Raw genomic sequence first — 23492 nt, 5'->3', positions numbered from 1 at the left:
AACTTACACCTCTTAATACATCACATGGAACAACTTTCTGACAAAATAAAAACAAATTGAATCTTCTAATATGATTTATGGTGTATTGGTTAGCATTAAATTAATCAATCACAAAACAACTTGTTGAATTATTTTTTCTACAGATCTCAAGATGTAAAGTTGAATTATAGAAATCAATTTCGAATAAAAATTACTAACACAAACATTTACACTCGAAAAATATATTTGTTTTGTAACAGTAGGACAGAAAATTGATTTTATTTTATTTTTCTAATTTTGAAATGAATCCAGGAGATCAGAAAAATGTTTGAAGGACATGTTTGGATATTATTGCAATAACACTTTTAATTTCAATGTAAAAATGGTGAAAATCTATATTCGATGGATAATTTGGCCTTCAATGTCAGAACAATTTTTCAATGCAAATTACTCAAGCAATTACTAAGTGCAGTAGTTTTTCCATAATTTTTTTTTCAATTGAATAAATTTTCCTCACACATTTCCATATATTGACCAAATTAATGTGACATATATTTATACTAAAAACCGAGATGTCCCTAATCATTATAGATCAATTTATTGTTTATTTCAAAGTTTTTTTCTGTGTCCTTGACATTAAGAATTACTGTTATATTACCGCAAAAACCTTTATGACATTTTTTCTATTTAAATTATTTTTGGGTACTTTTGAAAAAGAACAGAGAAAAATAAGTAACAGTTTAAGGTCTAAAATATGAAGGTTTTGTCAATATAAATAAACCAATTTTGCTTGACTTTTAAATATGTGATCATCATAAACTTGTTTGGCAAATATAATGTGGCCATTAATCCTGGAAAAACTTTGAAATTATAATGACAAATTTTGATTTTTACTATAATAATATTGCTAATTTTAGAAGAAATGATGAATAAAAGGCCTATTCAAACTAGTTCTTTGACAATAGATATTTTTTTTTAGAACAAATCCTGCTACATTTCAAAAGATTAAATGCAAAAGGAATTACATCAACTGAATTTGATACATCAGAGATTTGATAAAAGATGGCTGATCCTTATTGGCAGCTATCAGTTTGTATCAGTTTCCATTATTGATACCAAAACATAATATTTTCTTAACTGTAAACCATAACTGGCAATCATTCCCCAAATGACACATAACAGACAGACAGAACTAATTAGGATGGTGGGGTAACCAACAGACATCCAAATAATTCGGAGTTATCTCCCTTACTTATTTAAAGCATGTATCCTCATGGGGAAAAATGCATGTTAAGTGTATTTTGTAAATCATTCAATACTTCCTGAGTAACAGAAACCCTAAGGGTCCATCGTAAGTACCATGCAGTTTGTATAATAAATACCTTAATTCTAAGATCATTGTTAATGTTTAGTGTGGGTCTCATTAGGGTGACACGTGAAAGTCAAATTAGTGTGCCGTGAAAACTGGAAATGAAGTCTACTGCAATAGGGGATTACAAAAAAATGAGAATTGCATACGTACATAGCGTAAGCGGGATACAGGAATCTGACAAAACAGTAAGTAGGATCCGAGATCAGAACCCCCCAATGAGACCCCCTTTAGTTGGTATCCATTAAATTTCTGAGAAGATGGGGATAAATAATGTAATGACAACATACATTAGAAATTACATTTAGTACATCACTCATTGACTTAGGACAGTTACAAATAAATGCAGCCACTTTACAATGTTTTAACAGGTGCCAACATTCACCCTTACCTGAAATAACAGTGTGACATCACAACATGGAAATATCAACTCAATCAAAAGACATAGTACATGTAACAAAGCAAGTAAACATACACTGAATGAATAAGTTTTATCTATGACACAATTAAAATACATTTATGGAATTTGATGCAACTGTCATACAAGTGAAAGGTTTAGCTAGCTATAAACCCAGGTTTAATCCACCATTTTCTACATAAAAAATTGCCTGTACCAAATCAGGAATATGACTGTTGTTATCCATTTGTTTGATTTGTTTGAGCCATTTGATTACGAACTTTCAGTTTAGAATTTTCCTCTGTGTTCAGTAATTTTGTGATTTTACTTATTACATGTATAAATTCAACCCAGGGAGGAGGAGAGTTTCAGTATAATTAATTGTAAAGAATTATAACATGAACTGTACCAATTCTATTGCACCAGATGCACATTTTGATAATTAGTGTCTTTTCAATGATGCTCAAGGCCAAAATGAATGTAAACAAAAATGTGTAGCAAGTACATGGATGCCCCCATCTGCACTATCATTTTCTATGTTCAGTGGACCGTGAAAATGGGGTAAAAACTCTAATTTGGCATTAAAATTAGAAAGATCATATCATAGGGAACAAGTTTACTAAGTTTCAAGTTGATTGGACTTCAACTTCATCAAAAACTACCTCGACCAAAAACTTTAACCTGAAGCGGGACAGATGCACAGACCAGAAAACATAATGCTCATAAATGGGACATAAAAATCCAACAACAATACAAACATTGAAGTTAATATAACCTAAAATGACCAAAAGTAAAGTAACAAAGCAAGCGTAACCTTGAAAGTATTTATCTCCTTACAGTACTTTATACTTTGTTGAGAACTCTACCATAATAAAAGTGGCTAATGTACTAGGTCATCCAAATAATTACTTATTGTATTATCCACTTAAAATAATTTACCTTCTTGTGGTTTAATGTAGAGTTTTTTTTCATTACAATATTTCTTTCTTCTACTGAAGGACCTTACAGCAAAACAAAATATTCTATGACAGCAGCATAAAAATTAAGGCTTCTTTATCTTAAAAGTTGGTTACTTTCAATTTGGAAATAAAACTGATAGTCTATCTATTTAACTATGTTCAAAAACCAACATATTTGCTGTCATTTGGATATAAAGCAAAGGCAGATTTAGGGGGGAGGCCAGGGGGACACTGGCCCCCCTCCTTTTCTGGAAAAAATAGGTTGATTATATAGGGAATCACTGAAGCTTGACCGGAGCGACAGTCCCCCTCTTAAACAGTCAGTGGGCCCCACTTATGAAAATTTCAGGATCCGCCACTGTAAAGCGCTGAAGTAGGCAACTTTACAATCATTTTCAATGTCAATTCAAAATTATACTGATGTACAATGTACTTTGTGCAATGTACTTTGAAAGTATAATCCTTAGTGAGGTATCAATTTTCCAGAATTTCAGGGTTCCTTCTTAACATGAAAATAAATCTGGAAATAAAAATTTCAACTTCTTAATTAGGAGGTCCCAATGTAAAAGCTACCCTTAATTAACTTTAAACCTAAACCTGAACCATAACTCATACCAAACTCTTACACTTTCCTTACCGGGCTTTAACCTTAACTTGGAACCTTTTACAAACCCTTGTTTAACTCTTACCATTAATGAATTTTCTCAAATCTACTACATGTGCTATTGATGTTAATAATTTTCAAAGATTTTACCATTTATATCAAAAGGCATGAAAATCAAAAATTATGAATCAGAACATGATGCACAAATAAATGACATTTGTATAGGATTAGAACAGATGATTAATTGATTTTTTTTTTATATAAAATCTCAAAGTTGTCTTCCATTTCTTATTTAATTAAAATAAAAGAGTAACATTCATGTTCAATATCAAAGTGTACAGAAGGCATCAAAAAATATATCTTGACTTTTCTTTGAAAATGAAAGCAAAAAATTCAACCTTTTAATCTATTTCCAGGTTTAATTTAAAATAATTTATCAGACAAGAAGTGCCATGTCTAAGCCTTAGGTACAAAACGAATTACATGCGTCTGTCTTCAGAATAGTAGGAAAATAGTATCGGTAATCAACGTAAAATCTTCTCTGTTGTCTGAAGATTAAACCAAATGACAGGATCGACTTCCTTGTTAAATGACAGCATTAAATAGGATGCTATATTACACCATGATAAACTTGTATCTTTCTCATTTATCTAACAATTTTCTCTTCCAATAATAACTTCAGTTGAGAATCGGTAAATTTTTGTTTTAAGTGATACTAGCTTATATGGATAGGCCTTTAATCAACAAATTACTGAATTTATTGTAATACAACTTTCTTTATTTTTTATTTACAAAACTGTATTTATGATATTAAATGAATCTTGCTTTCTATTGTTTGGGAAGCTAAAATTCGTATCTGGTTTACCTAGGAGCTTAATACCAGTATTCAGAAAAAGTAAATCAATGATTATTGAAAATATTTCATCATGGTCAGAGGTCATCTGATAAGTCTACTTTGTATCATAGCTAGCTTACTGTCTATATCACTAATGAAAAATCTATCAGAAACTCTTGTAGGTCTTAAAGACAAAAGCTGAAACATTACTGATGCAAAAGATACCCATTGGTTCTGTAGTGATATCAATTTTACAGTATATGTCAAAATGTTTTACAGCTAATTTCATAATGCTTGTAGAGTAAAACATTGGTAGGCTATATTTGCTCTGTTTGCATAAAACTTAATTCAAACTTTGTAATTAACATTGACATCTTCAAACAATATATATAGGCATATCTAACCTGTATATATTATACATTCTGTATTTAAATTTGATTGGAAGTTATCCCAATTACAATATACAAACAAAGCAAGCAAGCTAACCAAAGTATTGCTTTACATGCATTGGGAAATTAGCTTAATGAATCTTGAATAATCCTACAAAATGTTAATTTTACCCAAAAAATTCTGTGATTTTAAATTACATGTTTTTTTTAGGGGAGCATATGCCAGGTGAGACCTTGTATGAATCCATGCCTGGTTTGCCATTTCATATTACCAATTGGCTGAAACGTTTTCTCCAATTAATCATACCAATTGCAATTTGAAATCAACTCTTCAAACTAATCAACTTGTGAAAATTTGTGAAGCCCTTTACTAATGAAACTCTGTCAATCTCAGTTCATGCATACTGCAACCTTGCAAAAACAATTCGGTCAATTGATTTTGTGAAAGGACAAATCTTTTTGAATATGTACAGTAAGAAAGTGATATAATAATGAACGAATTGTTGAGGATAAATAGAGACACAATATACGATCACGAAATAATACCAAAATCGTAAAATTAAGAGCTTAAAATACATTTTTTCACAATTTTTGCTTGAAGTTTTAAGACATAAACTAGCATATAAAATGTCAAAAAGTTAGAACAAATGTACTCTATTCTATGTTTTATTTTCTACATCTTTATGTCTTTAATCTCTTAAAATTGTCTTCTTCTTCTACTAGATGTTTTAAGAGAAAAACTAGCATACGAAGTGTCCAATAGTTAGAACAAATGTACTCATTTCTACATGTTTCTAAAACAGAACAGTTATCCAGTTCTATTGATCTCTTTATAAGAACCTTAATTACTATTGCAAAACCATCAGATTAAAAAACAATGAAAACCAGCCATCAAAACCTCTCTACGATCCACTACCAAGGCTCAATTTCTACGATATTGGAGTATCGTGTTTGCTAAGAAATGTTTACACGTCAAATAGCCTGATGAATTTAGATCCTCGACATAATTATAGCAAACAAAGCTAACACAGCGTCAAAATGATGTAGTGAGTCAATTTGTAAGCATGTCGTTCAATGTCTTTGATCAACACATTTCGTTCTGTTCTATAAATATGTATTTATCACAGTTATAGTGTAGCTAAAGTGGTCGTTACAGAATATCATTCTTGACGGAAAACGTTCAACAAAGTATTATTATTACTTTAATTACTTTAATGGTTAGCAGCATATGTGAGAAAACATTTGTTTCAAATCAATTTCAAATTTAATTTCTGTATTATTGCTGTACTGTTGGAATAATTCCACTGTATTCTAATTAAAATTGCTGTTAGTACAACTGAAACAGTCAAACATATATATATAACTTCCCAACTACATTCACTTAAATATACTGTTTTCAAAATATTCAAAACACATAATTTTTCAAAGAAGACAAAATCTCTTTTCAATTTAGCTATGTGCAGTTTTGATCTGGGTATAAAGATGATGTTGGTTTCAAATTGTGATTTCTTTTAGTCTCTGGTGGTGATCAGTCTCATTGGCAATTATATAACATTTTCTTATTTTCATATTTATGAATAAAACAGATGTATAGTCAAATCAAAACTATATAACTGTGTCTTTACATATTTAAACATCTTCATCATTTGCTGTCTAGAGGATAGTTGACTGATTGGCAATCATATCTCATCTTCTAATTTTTATAAAAATGTTCCATCCACTAATAAAGTGTCTGACTGCAATAAAAAAGACATTTTAAAAATTGCAAAAAAAATTAGCCTAATATTAACAGATTTATGCAGCTTATCTGAAAAGAAATGCCTAAATACAGTGAAAAAAGAAACAACTGACTTTAATTGGGTAAAAAAGAAATTTAATCAATTTTACAAAAAAATACTGGGTGTGACAAAATTTATCAATTTCACATTCTTTGCCTGCTTTCCACTGTCCTTGACACTGTAAAAAGTTAAGTAATACAAAAGCAGCATTATAAAAGGTTGAGATTTTCGACTATGATATAATCATTTTCTACAGTGAGATTTCCCCATATGATATACTTTAGTTCTATACTATGTAAGTTATTGTATTACTAAAAGGCGTAAAAATAATATTTTCATACATAAAGAAATTTATTATCTTTAACTTTAATGGATTTAATGAGCTGTGGGTTAAAATCTGTAGTGTGTATGTAAGATCCCAAAAACATCATAAATTCCTTGACTAAAGACCATATAGTAATCCAGTAGGGTCAGGAAGGCTTTTAAAAACTATGAATAAAAGCAAATGTGGGGTATATATCAATGCAACTTCTGTTGAGAATATTTAATATAAGCATGCACCTAATGTCCTCAAGCTTAGTAGATGAGAAGGGCATGTTTTTTTGTTATTCTTTATTTATGATTTTGAGGGGTTTCCAAAGTAAAAAATTGTGAGAAGAAAAAAATATTGCATAATAGCTTAGTGCAGCATTTCTTTTTATTTTCTAAATTTAGCTACAAAGGTTCTATTAGTATAATCCATAGTTTAAAGTAATCATTTCATCAAGCAGACAGTATAATTACTTCTCTCTGGAACTGACAGATCACTACACAGTGAGAGTCTAACATTGTCTAACCTAAATGACACAGGAATATTTTACAAGTGGCTAAGCACTACTAATCAACATCTTTAATTTGCATCTTCAGTGGTTTTTTCATTTCATAATGTAAGCATACACATTTTTTTGTTTACTCCTTATTTTTTGTATCCATCCAAAAATATAATATAAGAGATAACTGCCAATTAGACACCCACCAATAGAGCAAAGACTTAAAAGAACTGACAAAGTCAAAACACTAATTATTGCAATTAAAACAACTTTTCATTTTAGATCTGAAATGACATCAAAGTGACATAAAGTACATAGTTTATCGTAACAAAATGCATTTACTATTACTTTAATCATTTTCAACTGCAAAAAAATTAAGTTTTTTTTTAATTATACCTGCATTTAAATGCTTATGTCTAACTACATGTATCTAATATTATTTGATTATTCCTAACAACTTTATGTACTTTTAGCTGCTCATTCCTAACTAGTGGTGCGATAAATTTTGCAGCATTTATAATGTTAATACAAACATTGATGCACTTTAAGCTGTTCTTCCCCCAACTACATGTGTCTATTTTCGTCACAGTCTTTCATAATTGTATGTATGATAATCATAATTTAGTCATTCCTATAAACCACATACATTAATTAAATATCTAAAAATATATATTTGTTTTACAGCTAATTTCCTACTGCAGGTAGAGCAAGAATTTGGTAAGCTGCTTGCTTAATGTTTGTATATTGTACAATTATAATTGGGATAACATCCCATAAAATTTAAATATAATATATACAATTTTAACTATGCTTATATATATTGTTTGAAGTTGTCAATCTTAATTACAAAGCTTGAATAAACATTTATACCAACAAAGCAAGCAAGTCAAACAAAGTTTTACTCCACAAGCATTAGGAAATTTGCTCTAATGTATCTTTCAAGACTTGACTACATAACTTTCAATGACCCCTTTGGTTGTCACAATAAGATTCATTCATTGACAACAACAATTATCCCAATATTATACCATTTCTGACATATAATGATTCATGACTCAGTTAAGACTTCATTTAATATCGAATCATATTTTCTGTCAATATTATGTCCATAGAATACATTAAGTTAAGGAGATGGAATGAGTGTAAATTACAAATCTTTAAAATTCATGGACAACTTTTTTTGAAATTCATTAATAAACAGAAAAACAACCATAGCCATTAGGCTACTTTATTCTTTATTAGTTACTTTATGGGCTTTGCTCAACAAGGTCGTTCGGTGACCTATAGTTGTTAATATCTGTGTCATTTTGGTCTCTTATGGAGAGTTGTCTCATTGGCAATCATACCACATCTTCTTTTTTATATTTATTATCAGCATTGAAATGTTATTTCACAGTATTTGAACATCAGATTTTGACCCAATTAATTGTACTTCCCCTCAGCAGTCACTGGAAGGTTTATTATCTCTAATGGTCAAAGCTTGTAGTTCTTCAATAAGTTGTAATATCAAGGTATTAAATCTCCTCTATTGCTATGGGCTTGATAAGGTTTATTACACCAATAATCAATGTTAAAATACCATCTATTTATGCATTTATAGAGTTGTAATGGGTCTCAACTAGCCCATAATCTTTGAACTATATATAGCAATTGACTGGAAGTTTATTTAGCTATTTGAAGTGTAATCGAATATTGAGCTAATTCTATGATAAATTTATCAGCAGTTTTTATTATCCAGCATTATATTTAGAATATAATGAAAGATACATAAAGCCATTGAGGACCTAACATAATCTAGAATGAATGAATCAGGCTTGGATTTAGGATTGTTTAAGGCGGATGCTCGCCAGAGAATTAAGTATTAGAGAACCCTATTTTGACACAAAATTTTCTGTTTTTTTTTACCTTTTAGCTTTGTTTTTAGAGGAATAACTGAGGGTATGCTCTGCACTGGGTGCGACCCAGCTTGAAAAGTCACCTGTGAATGAATATCAAATACAGAATGAATGATCAATGATCTTTAACACAATGCTATAGCTAACTTACCTAGCTTACAATTAATGATGAGTTTTTTCTTTACTCATCCAACCAAATTATATGCTGTCACTTGAGATAAATAGCAATGCTGTTGTTAAGTTGTACTGTGCATAATTTCTGTTTAATTTAGTGCAAAAATGTCGTTTGTCATTGTGATGTAATAATAACAATGCACATATGACATATCTGACAAAAAAATAGTCTCTTAATGCATGTTTTTTGTGAAATTAGATATTAGCAACTCCTTTACCCGAAAAGTTATTTGGCAGCGACATCTTTACTTAGATATAGTGGCAAAATATCTTTTCTGGAAAGGATGATATCAACTTGAGGGGTTCTAGTAGATTTTGCAGGTCTTCTTAAGTACTTATTGTTTGAAGGTAATTTATATTATGCAAGACATAATTCATAATATATTTTATCACTGATATTTAAAAGACTAATGATTCATGATTATGAAAAAGATATAATCACATATTTGTTGTGAAAACATTGTGTTTTGCATATAAAATGTATATGTTACAACTGTAGACTAAGAATAACCCTTGTCACTCTCTGCTAAAGGCAAATAACTGGTTGATAACAGGTTCATTATCTTGTTTGCCGACTTTTATATTTGCACATTATTTTGGGCCAAATCAAAGCCTAATACCCCCTCACCTCAAAATTTGATAAAAATAACATTTTGTGACATTTTGTGAATAATAGACAGTAATCAGTGGCAGATATAGGATTTCAGAAAAAGTGGGTGGGTGGGGGTGGGGGGAGGGGCAGTGGCTATACTATGACTGGAAAAAAGAGGCACGTTCCAGTCATATTTCTGCGATTTTCTACTAAAGCTACCAAAATTTTCTCTAAAAACCGGGAAGGCCTAGGCCATGCGCCTCCCATGATCGCCCTATAAATAAACAAGGACAGCTTGATTGATTACTAGTTTGGGGTTTAACACCATTTTTATCACACTTTACTGTATTAGGCGGCCAGTTTTAATTTGTGGAGGAAGCCAGAGTATGAAGAAAAGATTCCTCAACATGTAACGGGAAAACTTTCAATCATAGGCATTAAAGATCATAGTCAAACGTCCTTGTCATTAGCAAGGTTCGAACTCAAAACCTAGTTATAACAGTAGATGCACTGCTAAGACCGTTCAGCCAAGGATGCCCTTCAGGGTATTATACAATTATAACATATTTGACCACCCATAATTTTCTAGCTGCATAATACTATCATGATGATTGTGTAAAAGTTTACAGAAACAACAGTCTACCAATACATGTAATTGATAGTATGGTCAGTGTCTGGTCAGTTAAGGTCAACAATTTCACCAGTCTAGATTTAAAACCAAATATCCCAAGGGCTGTGTCTGTCAGACTAAACATAAGATTGAAACAATTTTCTGTATAAATAAGCTATGTCACTGGTATTTGTAATAAAAAGCCTTTTCAGCAAAATCTGTTACAACACAATTTTAAAAGTTGAACGTGGAGTTTCCCAAGCTTGTTATTGCAAATACCTCTGATAATCAACATTATGCCAATATTTCCTATAGTCCACTTTTCCGATTTTCTAATTTTAATAGAAGTTTCTCTAATTGACTGACGTTTGTTTGATCAAACCTTCACTTGCAATAAGATAAAAGAGCTGCTTCATTAGTAAATATTTTATAAAGTTTCATTCTCATTTCAAAAAATTGCCAGTTTAGTCTTCATCAGCAGTATCTGTATAGCTTGCTGATTTGAAAATTACAAGTTCCAGATGTTTTTTTTTTATTGTAATACACTAAATCATGTTTCTGTAAAGAATATGCAAAAGAAACATGTTGCAAAGAAACCTATCTATGATCTCAGAAATTTTTGCTCATCATTAATTCTTAATTATGACAATATAACAAAAATAAAATCAAAATTAATAACTATCATATAAGCAATTAACATTTTCAGCTTGAATTTGTATTAAGTCTGGAAATGAGGAGAACAATCAAGAATGGACAACTAATAACTTATGTGTGTTGACTTCCTCTGTTTATACCCTTTGTTACATGACCTTAAAGAAATGCATCAGATTTAACACTTCTGTGAAAAATTATAACAAATTCTATTTTTTAGAGGAATGCATCAAAGATTGATCACCCTGCCAAGGACTAGGAGTAAGAAAAAATGTTGCTATACTAAGCATTTAATTCTTTTTCTAATTTTCTGAACCTATTGATGGATAGATGGACAACTGTTCAACATCCAGTGGCACATTTAAAGATATGAAGGACGAGAACATTCGGTCTCTTGTGGAGAGTTGTCTCATTGTCAATCATACCACATCTTCGTTTTTTATATAATTACATTGTATAAATGTGAATCCTGCTCTGTATTAGGCCCACAGGCTGATGCAGATATATAACTTGCTTAGGTTTACAAGGTAGCAGTCTGCAGGAGACATGTTTATATCCCAAGCTGACTCATAATTCAAACTCTGGGTCAACCAGTTTTTGCATTTTTTTTCTTAATGCTGTATACTTTAGTGGAGAAGCAGCAAAAGCTAATTTTCAAATTTTGGGTTTGACCAGGCTGCTTGGGTTCAATTCCGCACCTCCCACATTTGAGCACACTACCACAAGACCACCAACATGGTGTTTAGCCAGGACGGATCCAGCCATTTTCAAAAGGGGGTTCCAACTATATGTTTGCATCAAATGCATTGATCGTCCTAAAAAAAATAGGTTCCAACCCCCAGAAACCTCCACCTGGATCCACTGGTGTTTAGGGATTGAGATGTCTATATATGTTTTTCCCAAAATTGGGAGAGAAAGAAGTGCATGGCCATGGGATTAAATCTCCAACATCAAATAAGTCTCTCTGAAAAGTAAACCATTTTGTTAAGGATCCAATTACAACATGATAAACAAGCCTGTTCTGTTTTTTAAAGGGAAAGAGGATTGTGTGGTTTCTACTTTTACTTAAAAGATTTTGATGACCTTCAGAATTTGTTTTATCACATTATATAGGCATCAAACTGGGAAAATCTCTAGACAGAAATAAGCTATGAAATTTATGGAGTTTAGTATGAAGTCCATTTTCACTGAACTAGTACACAATTTTATTTCTGGGCCAGCTGAGGACCACTGCTTGTTGTGGGATTTTCTAACTGCGTCAAAGACCCATTTAGGTGACCTTCAGCTGTTATCTGCTGTTGGTCAATTAGTTGTCTCTTTGATATATTCCCCATTTCCATTCTCAATTTTATTACCAACTATGAAAAAATAATTTATTGTAAATAAGCAAAATACGCCTACCTCATCACATGAAATTATGATATCTGGAATTTTTATTTCCAAAGAAGAAAACAAATTTCCAGAAGACATCATTGCTATATTGTAATTACCAATTTACATATTATAGAACTGTACATGAATTTTAATTATATAAACTGAACAAGCTAGGCATACACCTTATCAAAATTTTAATTCATTTTAAATGAAAGTAAAACTTTAATGTGATACAGGACATTAGACTTAAATTAACCCTTCCCGACCTACTGATTACATACAGATAATGGTACGTTTTGATTGAAATCCATGTTACCAAAAGATCAAAGCCACATATACCTGTACAATTGTCACCTGTTGATACCTTACAACATTTCTGCTGGTATTTATCTGTTTTTTTAAATACCTCTAAATACGGTCATCATTAAATCAATAATGGATCAAGAATAAAATGTATGTTTTGAATAAAACCAATTCAAAAAGGTTGGAAATAAATCGGTTAACAAGATATCAGTAATCCATATATCTGATAGTGTTGTTCTTTGAAAACAATTGGATTGGTCGTGCTTCCTTATTGCATAATAAATTGAGAACACAAAAATTTCATAGTGCAATGTCAAGGCACATTAAAATGTTTTTCATAGATATCTCCCCCCCCCCTTTTTTTCCCCAACCTTCATTTTAACCTGAGACTACTATAACACATATGTGTTATAGTAGTCTCAGTTTTAACTTATTTGCCCTCAGCCATCTCTTGAATCTATTTAAAAGACACTTATACACAGAATAAATTAAGAAAAAGTAAACATCTTCATTTTGAGAATTCAACCACTTCTGTTCTGAAAATTTGACAAAAATCTATAATTGTCTTTTCTTAACCTTATGTTATGTAATAAAAATTTTGGTTTCTCAGCTTCCTTTTACACATTCTGATTCATAGTAGGACAGAAAGGTCAAATTTTCATTTTTTGGAGGTTTTTTTTGAAAATGTGAAATATAACATGACATGAGAGTCTAAAAATGAATTAAATGAAAAAATAAATGAACACCATAAATAAATATCCATTCTTAGTTGTATGCCATAACACTTTTTGCTCCTCCGCTTTTTTCCCATGAAAATTGCATGGAGAATAGAAATTATTTTTTTTCTATTTTTTTAATGCTTTTTTGAGAATTTTAAAGAATAATTTAAAAACTAAAATTAAATATGGCATGAGATTCTAAAAACCAATTCAAGTTGGCCAAAATCAACGTATACTAACAGTTAAAAAACGGCATACCCTTTTGACAATCTACAATACAAAAGTTGGCTTTCTATGATGATAATTAAACATTTCAAGTCCTTCTATTCAAAATAATTTTCATAAATTTTGTTTTTTTAAACTTTTGACTTTGAGGATCCTTAGTAAAGGTTATTACAGTAAATGATACATTCAAAATGCAACACAGCACATATCTCAAAGAACAAACAGGCTTTGAAGAATTCTGATATTTTTACCACGTTAACATTTTTTTACTTAACAATATTTCAAATAGATAAAAGATTTCTGCAATTATAGAAATTTTTTGTAGCCATATCTTTTGTTATTTGGTTAATTTTCTGTGTAATTCAGATTTCTGCAATTATAGAAACTTTTTGTAGCCATATCTATTGTTATTTGGTTAATTTTCTGTGTAATTCACAAAACACAGTACAGAAATATGCTGAACATATCTAATCTTAGCAAAACATGACAACTGATTTGTCTTCAGCAATTTTCCCATTTTGTACCACTGTGATAATATGATAATGACTTTCTATTAATGGATTTTTTGTAAGAAAAACAAAGTAATATAATTATATAATACATATCTTTCATAGTAAAGAAGAAATGAGGGATAGGTTAGCGGACAGGAATGATGGTAAAACTAGAAAAGTTATTCAAGGTCAAATCTAGGCAGTGGTTTGTATGTTATTCAAGGTCAAATCTAGGCAGTAGTTTGTATGTTATTCAAGGTCAAATCTAGGCAGTGGTTTGTATGTTATTCAAGGTCAAATCTAGGCAGTAGTTTGTATGTTATTCAAGGTCAAATCTAGGCAGTGGTTTGTATGTTTTAATACCACAAATTGAATACCTGCAATAAAAATTTTGCTTAAGTTGAGCAAACTTCAACAAAATATTGCATTGCTCCATGACCTCAAAACATCAGAATTTTCAATTTTGAAAATACCGCATAAATGTTGATTTATACCAGTAATAAGAGCTGCGGATCCATTTCGAAAAAAGGGGGATTGTCATGGCAAGTCAACATTTGAAGTGAGACTTATAAAAAGTCAATGTTTTTATCATAAATATATATGTAGTTCCATAAATCAGAAGGGACCATCTATGAAGGGACTACTATGTTATGCTGTTGGATTGGAGATTTAGAATAGATGGCAATGTTTCATGCTCTGTAGTGTGTGTAAGCTCTAAAGATGTTTTAAAGGCTGGTAGATAAAAACATTCTATACATGATTATCTGCTGAGTCCATTCTATATGGCTGGCAATACTAAACTTATATCATACTTTGGATTCCTTTATTTTTTGTGATTTAGGGAAACTTGTATTTTCCTTGATATAAACCTAAATTTAAACAAGCTATGTCTTATATTCAAATGTCATTTCCAACAAAATCCATGGAAATTGATATTCCATGGTTAGATAATGAGTCCACATTATAAAAAAATTATGAATAATCGGAAAAACTGACAGCAACAGATACCCCTAGTTACTGAAATAATCAATGAGGAAATAAAATGTCAGAATGGTGGTTATAAGCCAATGATTTTGCCACTTTCAACACCTCAAAGTATGTTGTGGGAGGGTAACAGTCTAGCACCTGTCTACTACAAATACCTAGTCACTAAACAAACCAACTTGGCAACTTGTTAGAAATTTATGATTCCATCACAAAATTAAATAACAATTTTGGCGAATGACTACCACAACAATTGAGGAAAAGAATAAGTTACAAGAACAATTGTCTATATTATGTTACAGTGATGATTGTTTACACATTCATGTTGATATAATGATGTAAGAAGCTGTCAAGCTGTTAGTCTATCTGTACTATTATCTATGTAATAAATAGTCATTATTGTAGCTATCCACGAACAGTCTACAGTATTGATTCTCTCATATGATACTTATATCAATATAAGAGACAGCTCAATTTTTCTCTTCAAATCATTGTCCAAGTTACAAACTGGCCATGGTCACTCGATCAATTAGGACTATCAAAGAAATATTTCTAACCAAAGGTCAGCAATGAGACAATGATTAATTTTGACCCATGGGTGTTAGAAAATTGAGCAAATCATTCTTAGTTGAAATAATAGACCTACAGTTAAGTATTCCTGAATATCTATGAACATGACTATTGAGTAGGACCAGTACTGTAGATTCATAATTATTCGTGGAATATCAATTTTTGTAGATTCAAACATTTAACGAAATACAAATGTTCTATAGGCTATTATAAAATTGAGAATGAAAATGGGGATTGTGTCAAAGAGACAACAACCCGACCAAAGAGCAGACAACAATCCTACCAAAGAGCAGAAAAAAACCTGACCAAAGAGCAGACAACAACCAAAGGCCACCAATGAGCAAGCTTTGTCAAAATCACGAAATTAAATATCCACGAAAATGCAATTTTAACGGAGTTCACAAAAATTGATACCCACCAAAATAAATGAATCCACAGTATTGTCTACTTGAAGGGAAATAACAGGCAATTTGCAATTTTCTGGGCATCATGAAGCCCATTCAGAACTGTATCTAGGAAGACAACTCTTTACATCAGTAATGTGTTTGTATTTGTCAGGTTCATCAATGCTTTAAGCATTCATGTGAAACATAATTAACAAGAATGTGTCCATAGTACCACTCGCACTATCATTTTCTATGTTCAGTGGACCATGAAATTGGGGTCAAAACTTTAATTTGGAATTAAAATTAGAAAGATCATATCATAGAGAACATGTGTACTAAGTTTCAAGTTGATGTAACTTTAACTTCATCAAAAACTACCTTAACCAAAAACTTTAACCTGAACTTCGCACTATCATTTTCTATGTTCAATGGACCATGAAATTGGGGTCAAAACTATAATTTGGCATTAAAATTAGAAAGATCATATCATGGGGAACATGTGTACTAAGTTTCAAGTTGATTGGACTTCAACTTCATCAAAAACTATCTTGACCAAAAACTTTAACCTGAAGCGAACGGACGTACGGACAGACGAAAGGACGGACGGAGGCACAGACCAGAAAACATAATGCCCTCTACTATCGTAGGTGGGGCATAAAATAGCAGCTTAGATTGACTGATTGATTGATTGATTGGTTGTTTTTAACACCACTTGTTGAATTTGAGAATATTTATGAAAACTGATGACATAAAAGTACCAGCAATCTTAAAGAGCTATGACCCTTAACTAAGGTCTATACTGCCTTAAATCAAGTGTTTTTAACTCCTTAATACATGTATATACCCAACATCTCCTTTGATTGATATATTAATTAACTGCATCTAAAATAATGGTTCTTTTCAATTTATTTCCCAGGAATGAATCCAGATTTAATAACAGTACCGGTATTTGCATAGCCATACAAAATTTTATTTTCAACCCATCAGAAAATATCATACTAGTAAATCAATGTTTTTTTCCTGAACTCACTAAAATTACAGGCAGATCAGAATCAGAGACACTGTTCTTGATTCCTGTCTAAAGACCTACATATGAAAAACTATTCAATAAATGCAAAACCCCAGAACTGATGCCTTCTTTCTGTTCGATAATGAAAAGACTTTGAAATATATTTGAATTAGATATCTGAGAAAAATTGTTTTATGTCAAAAGAATGGTTTATACCAAATGTATACACACAAAAATTATATTAATGGCCATCAACTGATCAATTTCTTTAGCTCGGCACCAATAAAAAAAGACAAATAGGTTCTCAAAGTCTTTCTATGTCTCCGGGCAGACTACAAACATTCTACATTCAAAGTTAACTCAGTTTGAAATAATTTGTACAAAAGTCTTAATCAGTGATTTTTGTCTGTAAAAGGAAATAAAATGTACAAGGAACCATTCTAAATGATGTATGCTGATGTGTTTTAAAGTCAATGGCAGTAAAATGCATATATATGTAAAGAATTATAAATATGGTTTAAATTCATTACTAAGTCAGGTGGTACTGACATGCTTCCTATTTGTTTAGACCTGTATAAATTCGGCATGACAACTTGTTTAAGTTATTATGCAAATGCTGTAGAGCTGTAAGGCAAATTTTCCGCCACTCACTTTAAAATCTGTCATTTCAAGTTAAATTGCTTGTAAACATCTTCCTATAGAAATTTGTTAACGAATATAAGAATAATGCTTGTCATTTAGACGAGGCCAAAAATAAAATTTATATTATTTGATGTTGCGTAGACCTACCCACCTAACAAGTACAATTGTAGCCTACCAAAAAAAAATTTATAGAAATTGTTTCAAAAATTTTGTTTTAAAGATTTTTTGCTCTAAAGTTATTTTTCTGTCTAAAATATGAAACTAATATGACATAAATAAAAAATCCCTACTAACTTACCCAAACTTACAAGTCCTGAGAAAGCAACACCAAACAGAGAAGGTTAGGGTGGCCCAACTAACAACCAGAGTCCATATAATGTGGAACAATATGTAAGCACAACCTTCAACAATGACCAAAACCATTACAGTATAGCAAGATATAATCAAAGTTCTGAAGTATTGAACATCAGATGACCACAAGTTATGTTGGATGATGGATAATTAACAGGCGAAAAGGAATGTTATTTTGCACTTGATAATGTCCATGTATTTATACAAAATACTTTTAGTTACAGTGGTGGATCCAAGGTGTCCAGGGGTTGGAACCCCTTTTTAGAAAATGGCTAGATCCGCTCTTGAGTAAGCAGTCAAAAGGGCAAGGGAAGAGTGCCATTATTTGTGCAGCAACATAACAACAATATGACCTCTCATGGTCACATCAAATGTAAAAAGGCCCAGACAGGACAAAATATGAAAACAATTCAAATGAGAAAAACAAACTGGCAAGGATCTGATTTATGACAAAACACTTTACAAACAAGAATGTGTCCATAGTACACAGATACTCCACTCGCACTTTGATTTTCTTTGTTCAGTGGACTGTGAAATTGGGGTCAAAAATCTAATTTGGCATTAAAATTAGAAAGATAATATCACAGGGACGGTGCATGTGTAGTAAGTTTTTAAGTTGATTGGACTTCAACTTCTTCAAAAACTACCTTGACCAAAAATTTAATTAAAAACTTAAACCTGAAGCTGGATAGACAGACAGACGGAGGAAAAAACAAATGAATGGACTCTGAGACCAGAAAACATAATGGCCCTCTAATATATAGGTGGGGCATAAAAACAAATATTGTGGATTCAGACAGCAAAACAAGTTAAAAAGAGGATGTATTAATGAATAGTAACCTTCACTAAAATCACTCATTGGGTAATGATCCCTACAATATCATTTACTTACTACTAATGTAATGTATTTATAATGACATTTTCATACATTTCACTAATTTCTCAAAATAAAATTGTAAAAATGGCTCCCATTTTAGATTTTAGATACAAACTTTCAATTTTGATGTGGTGGTACATAGACCCCTTCCAGTGAAATATTTTAAAACATTTTTGCACTTATTTTCTTTAAGACTTCTATAGTTTCAAAAGAACTATACATAGATTTTTTACAGCTATGAAATATTATAAGTTTAATGAGTTTAAAAGGAGGCTTGACAGTCCTTTTTGATTATAGTTGCATCTGTAGAACATAGTTGCTCCAACTTTAGATTTATGAGCACTGTAGAACAAATTTAAGTCAACTTTGAAACAGTTACTCAAGTACAAAATGCAGGATATAGTGACCTAAATTGGACTAATTATAATATATCAGGATTAAAAAAATATTTCGCAACTTTCATAATTGGATTTCAGGATCTCCCTATTTTTGTTTTCATGATATCCTGAAATATTTAAGGATCTCCACAATTCAACTTCAGGATATCCTTTAGAGGTCTTTAGATACAATTGTTTTTACAAAAGCCTTATAAAGTAAGCAGGGTGAACCTTAATTTCTGTAAAAGCTACAAATGTTGAAATCTGAAAAAAAATTGATAGTGTATAATATGTTTTAATTTTGTTCTGACATATGAAATTTTATCAAGACTATTTTTATCAATTTTTATTTTTTTATTTCAGCAAAAACATTTTAAATGGGTAAATTTTAGTTTTCTTAATATTTCTTCACATGTATATTTATGGAACAGTCTGATGGGGAAAATTTTTGCAGTGTCTTAACAAATGTAAAATAAGTGAAAATTAATTGGGACAGAGATGGTGCCAAAATACTGACTAACTAAAGGATATGACCTACTCAACAACCATCAATCTATTTGTTGACATTGGAAGTAAACACAGAAGAATATAGTTTTGCTGTAAAGAGAAAAATCTTGAATCCTGGACATACTTGATCATTATCACAGAATGATCATAGAAAAAATGACAGATTTCCCTGACAAATCTTACTGACAGGTAATTGATGGTGATACTTATATAAGAATACTAGGAAAAATCATTATAATGACCGAATTTCTTTTCAAAGAAGATAAAGCAGATAGGTACGGTAAAGGTAAAAATCATAAGACTTGGAACCAGAGACGCCGTGTATTTAAAGAGGGAGGGGTCACTTTTCTGGAAAAATTTTGGTTGATTAAAAGGAAATCACTGAAGCATGACAGGAGCGGGCCCCCTTTCAGGGGCAGTCAGTGGGCCCCCTGAAGAGTATGCTGAACACATTCCAATATCTGTCTGTAAGCATTTTAAAAGGTTAAAAGGTTAAAATAGGATGAGAAATGTGGATCAATTTGCCACTTGTTAATATGACTCTTAAATGGTTATGTAAAGCTAAAAGACATTAACAATTTTATATTTCTATCAAGGGAGAGGGAGATGTCACACTCTCTTTAATTCACTTTTGGCTCTCAACTATAATAAACTCTTAAAACTAATATTGAGAATTGGTAAATTCTATTTTAAAAATATAAATTGACAAATGGTTTGTATATAAAATCATTTTACATCATACCAAAAATGTTTAGATGTTTTCACCAAATTTCAAATCAGAATAGAGGGGGATAGGCCCTTTATCGGAACTCTTGGATCGGGTGTTTTTAAGCTCATGGTTTCAGGATTGACCCTTTCGGGATCAGGGAATTCTTTTATTTAAATTTTGGGATTTTGAGATTTCAATTTATTAAAAATCAGGACCTTGGGATTTCATGTTTTTAAGCCCAGGATTTCGGGATCAGGACCCCGTACACACCTCCCCCTCCCCCCCCCCCCCCCCAGAATAGGATGAGTTAATTAACCCCAGGGAGACAGATTCGTATAAATGTACTGTTGTTGTTTTCTAGTTCTAATTACTGAATAACTTGTATATTCTTATTTATGTATTCACTCTTTGTAGCTGTACACAACAAATTCTGTAATAAAATATGTTTACACTAATTATCTCATTTACATCATCAAATACATTCATTTACCAAATAAATACAAAATAGCAAATGCTAAAATGAATTTATCTTTTTAAAAATTTGTTGATGATTGCAAAATTCAGCCAGAAGCAAATGCTGCATGTACAACAAAGAACACTTGTCAGTTTAAAAAAATGCAAAAAGCGACGTCAAAAACTTGCAAAATTTAACAAAACAAAAAATTCAATTGTAGCTTAGAAACACTATACTCACTGTCATTGTCAATGTATTTATCGGCTAAAACAAAAAAAATACTCAAACTGTCACAGAAGCCACTTGTTTCTCCCGATACTAATCAAATATAAAACAAAAACATAAATTCCATAGAGTCGTTAGTGAAATCTACACCTCACAGGTAACTAACAACTTTTTCTCCCTAGTATCAGTATTAAAAATGACAAGAAATCCGTCAAACAGAGCATTGTTGAATCAAAATAATACGTAAGGTCAACAATCTAACTAACTCCCGCTAAAAAGACATTTTAAGTGGCTGTATGAAAGGATAATTTCTCTCTGATCAATATGTCAGTATTGCTCCCCTCGACTTCATTAATGATTCTAATGTCTATTACTAAATCATCTTGTTATATGCAATGTTATTTCGTTGTACATCTATATACATGTTGCTTTACTTGTATAATAGCTATGTTATTAAAAAAATGCAGGTAAGATGAAAGAGAGAAAAATTACAACAAAAGTGACATTGTGGGCTTTAATTTCATGTGTTTAAACTAAGATCTTGATAATTAATAGATTTATACAGTCCAATTCAATTACACTCCAATGAAGAAGTTAAATTGATCTGATAACCATTTAAATAGAGAAATTGTGTTTATAAATGGAAAAAGTGTAATTTAAATTGTAAACAACCAACAACAAAAAAATGGATCTTATATTTTTCGACTTTTTTCTTTTGACTGATTTAATCTGCTTTTCATAGGACAATATTTGACGTCAATGTAGGAATTGATGAATTAGAAAACAAGACAATGAATTTTAGTTGTAGGACATGTTATGAATTCTAATGATTGCACCTTGTTGTACATTTGAACCCTACAGATACGATAAAACCTTAGATATCAATGAAATTCACAAGCTTGCTATGAAAAAAAAAATGAAAAGGATTATTCACAAATAATAATAAAATGGGAATAAATCATAGTAAAAAAAATATGTTTGCTCTTTAATTAACGTGCTTATGTTTACAACTCCTGTTTAAATCTTTTTCATGCCTACCTGCACACAGAAGTAAACTATAAATTTACATATTTAATTAATATTGTCTACTTACCCTTGTAAAATTATCCTTTTCTGCATCAAAATTAATCTGGTCAATTATAACATCATCAATGTCTGTCATATAAGAATTATTTTTCAAACTTTGAATAGTTTGGGAAGATCCAGATTCGTAAAGTCTTATGTCGTCTGCCATTTTCTTCACTGAAATGACACTGTGACGTAAAAGTTCATCTATTGTCTCCAAGTTAATTCAACTGTAAAATAAATTTAAAGGATGAGATACTATACAGTACTATGCAGGTGTTATGTTCACTTTCACTCCAAGTTCTTGTCAGGCCAAAAATATAATATTTGTATATATATTTAAAAGACATCCCACTTACAAAATAAAGATTATCTTATGATATGGTCTTGACAGTATTTTTTTCTGTCTCTAAAATATTGAAATTAACTTTAAAGTTTAATAAAAATAAATTATTCTAATAGGAAATATTTTTTTTCTCACATAAATATCTTCACTTTTGTTTTTAATAACTTATATTCATCTAATTAAAGAGAACTATATATTTAAAATTGAACAACTACTTTTATAATAAAAAAAAAATGTACACAGAGAAGAAATCTTCATGTAATTGTCAGCTATTTTTTTTATTCTTCTGAAAAATACCTGCCAAAAAGTTTTATTTTCATACAGTGCATGCAGTATAATTAAATAATGGTCTACAACTTGTTGTTGTGACCTTGAACTTTGACCAAGTGACCTCAAAAACAATATGGGTCTTCTTCTTACTTGGGCCATTATCACACCAAGTTTAAGATTAATATAAAATTCTAAAACCATAATTTTTGCACAAATTTAAATCTATCCATAAAATTGATCTTGTAACCTTGATCTTTGACCTATTGACTCCAAATTAATAAGGTCTTTCTTGACCTGTGGTACATCACCAGACCAACTTTTGTAACAATTGAACATTAAGTTCAAAAGATATCATTGAGAAACTAAAACTTAGGTCTTACAATAGCTGAGCACTGTGACCATGGCATAGACTGACCTGTTAACCTCAAAAGCTTTAGTGTCTATCCTAACTTCATAATTTAGTTTTCACCAAACCAAGTTTTGTAAATAAATTATTTTGGCACAAAAATGGCATAGCACATTTTATCTACTGGTATGTGATACAGTTTAATGGTTACTCCTTAAATA

The 23492-nt window shown here is 30.8% G+C and overlaps 1 protein-coding gene across 9 annotated transcripts in view; it reads right to left on the bottom strand.

The window, feature by feature from the left end:
* The window catches only part of LOC139491274 (four and a half LIM domains protein 2-like), an 86604-nt gene that overhangs the window by 50882 nt on the left and 12230 nt on the right, over positions 1–23492 (bottom strand). For 5 of the 9 annotated variants that reach the window (XM_071278826.1, XM_071278824.1, XM_071278819.1 and 2 more), the window contains exon 2: positions 22338–22539. In XM_071278826.1, the coding sequence (XP_071134927.1) occupies positions 22338–22478 (141 nt within the window). In that variant the 5' untranslated portion in view covers positions 22479–22539. Of the gene's footprint in view, positions 1–21259; positions 21284–22337; positions 22540–23492 lie in introns of all 9 variants that reach the window. The other 4 variants (XM_071278822.1, XM_071278817.1, XM_071278821.1 and 1 more) reach the window with 1 other exon arrangement.

Source organism: Mytilus edulis, chromosome 10 (genome assembly GCF_963676685.1).
Source record: "Mytilus edulis chromosome 10, xbMytEdul2.2, whole genome shotgun sequence".
Taxonomy (NCBI): Eukaryota; Metazoa; Mollusca; class Bivalvia; order Mytilida; family Mytilidae; genus Mytilus; species Mytilus edulis.
Note: the sequence above shows the minus strand (reverse complement) of the source record. Positions and strands in the feature narration are given on the sequence as shown.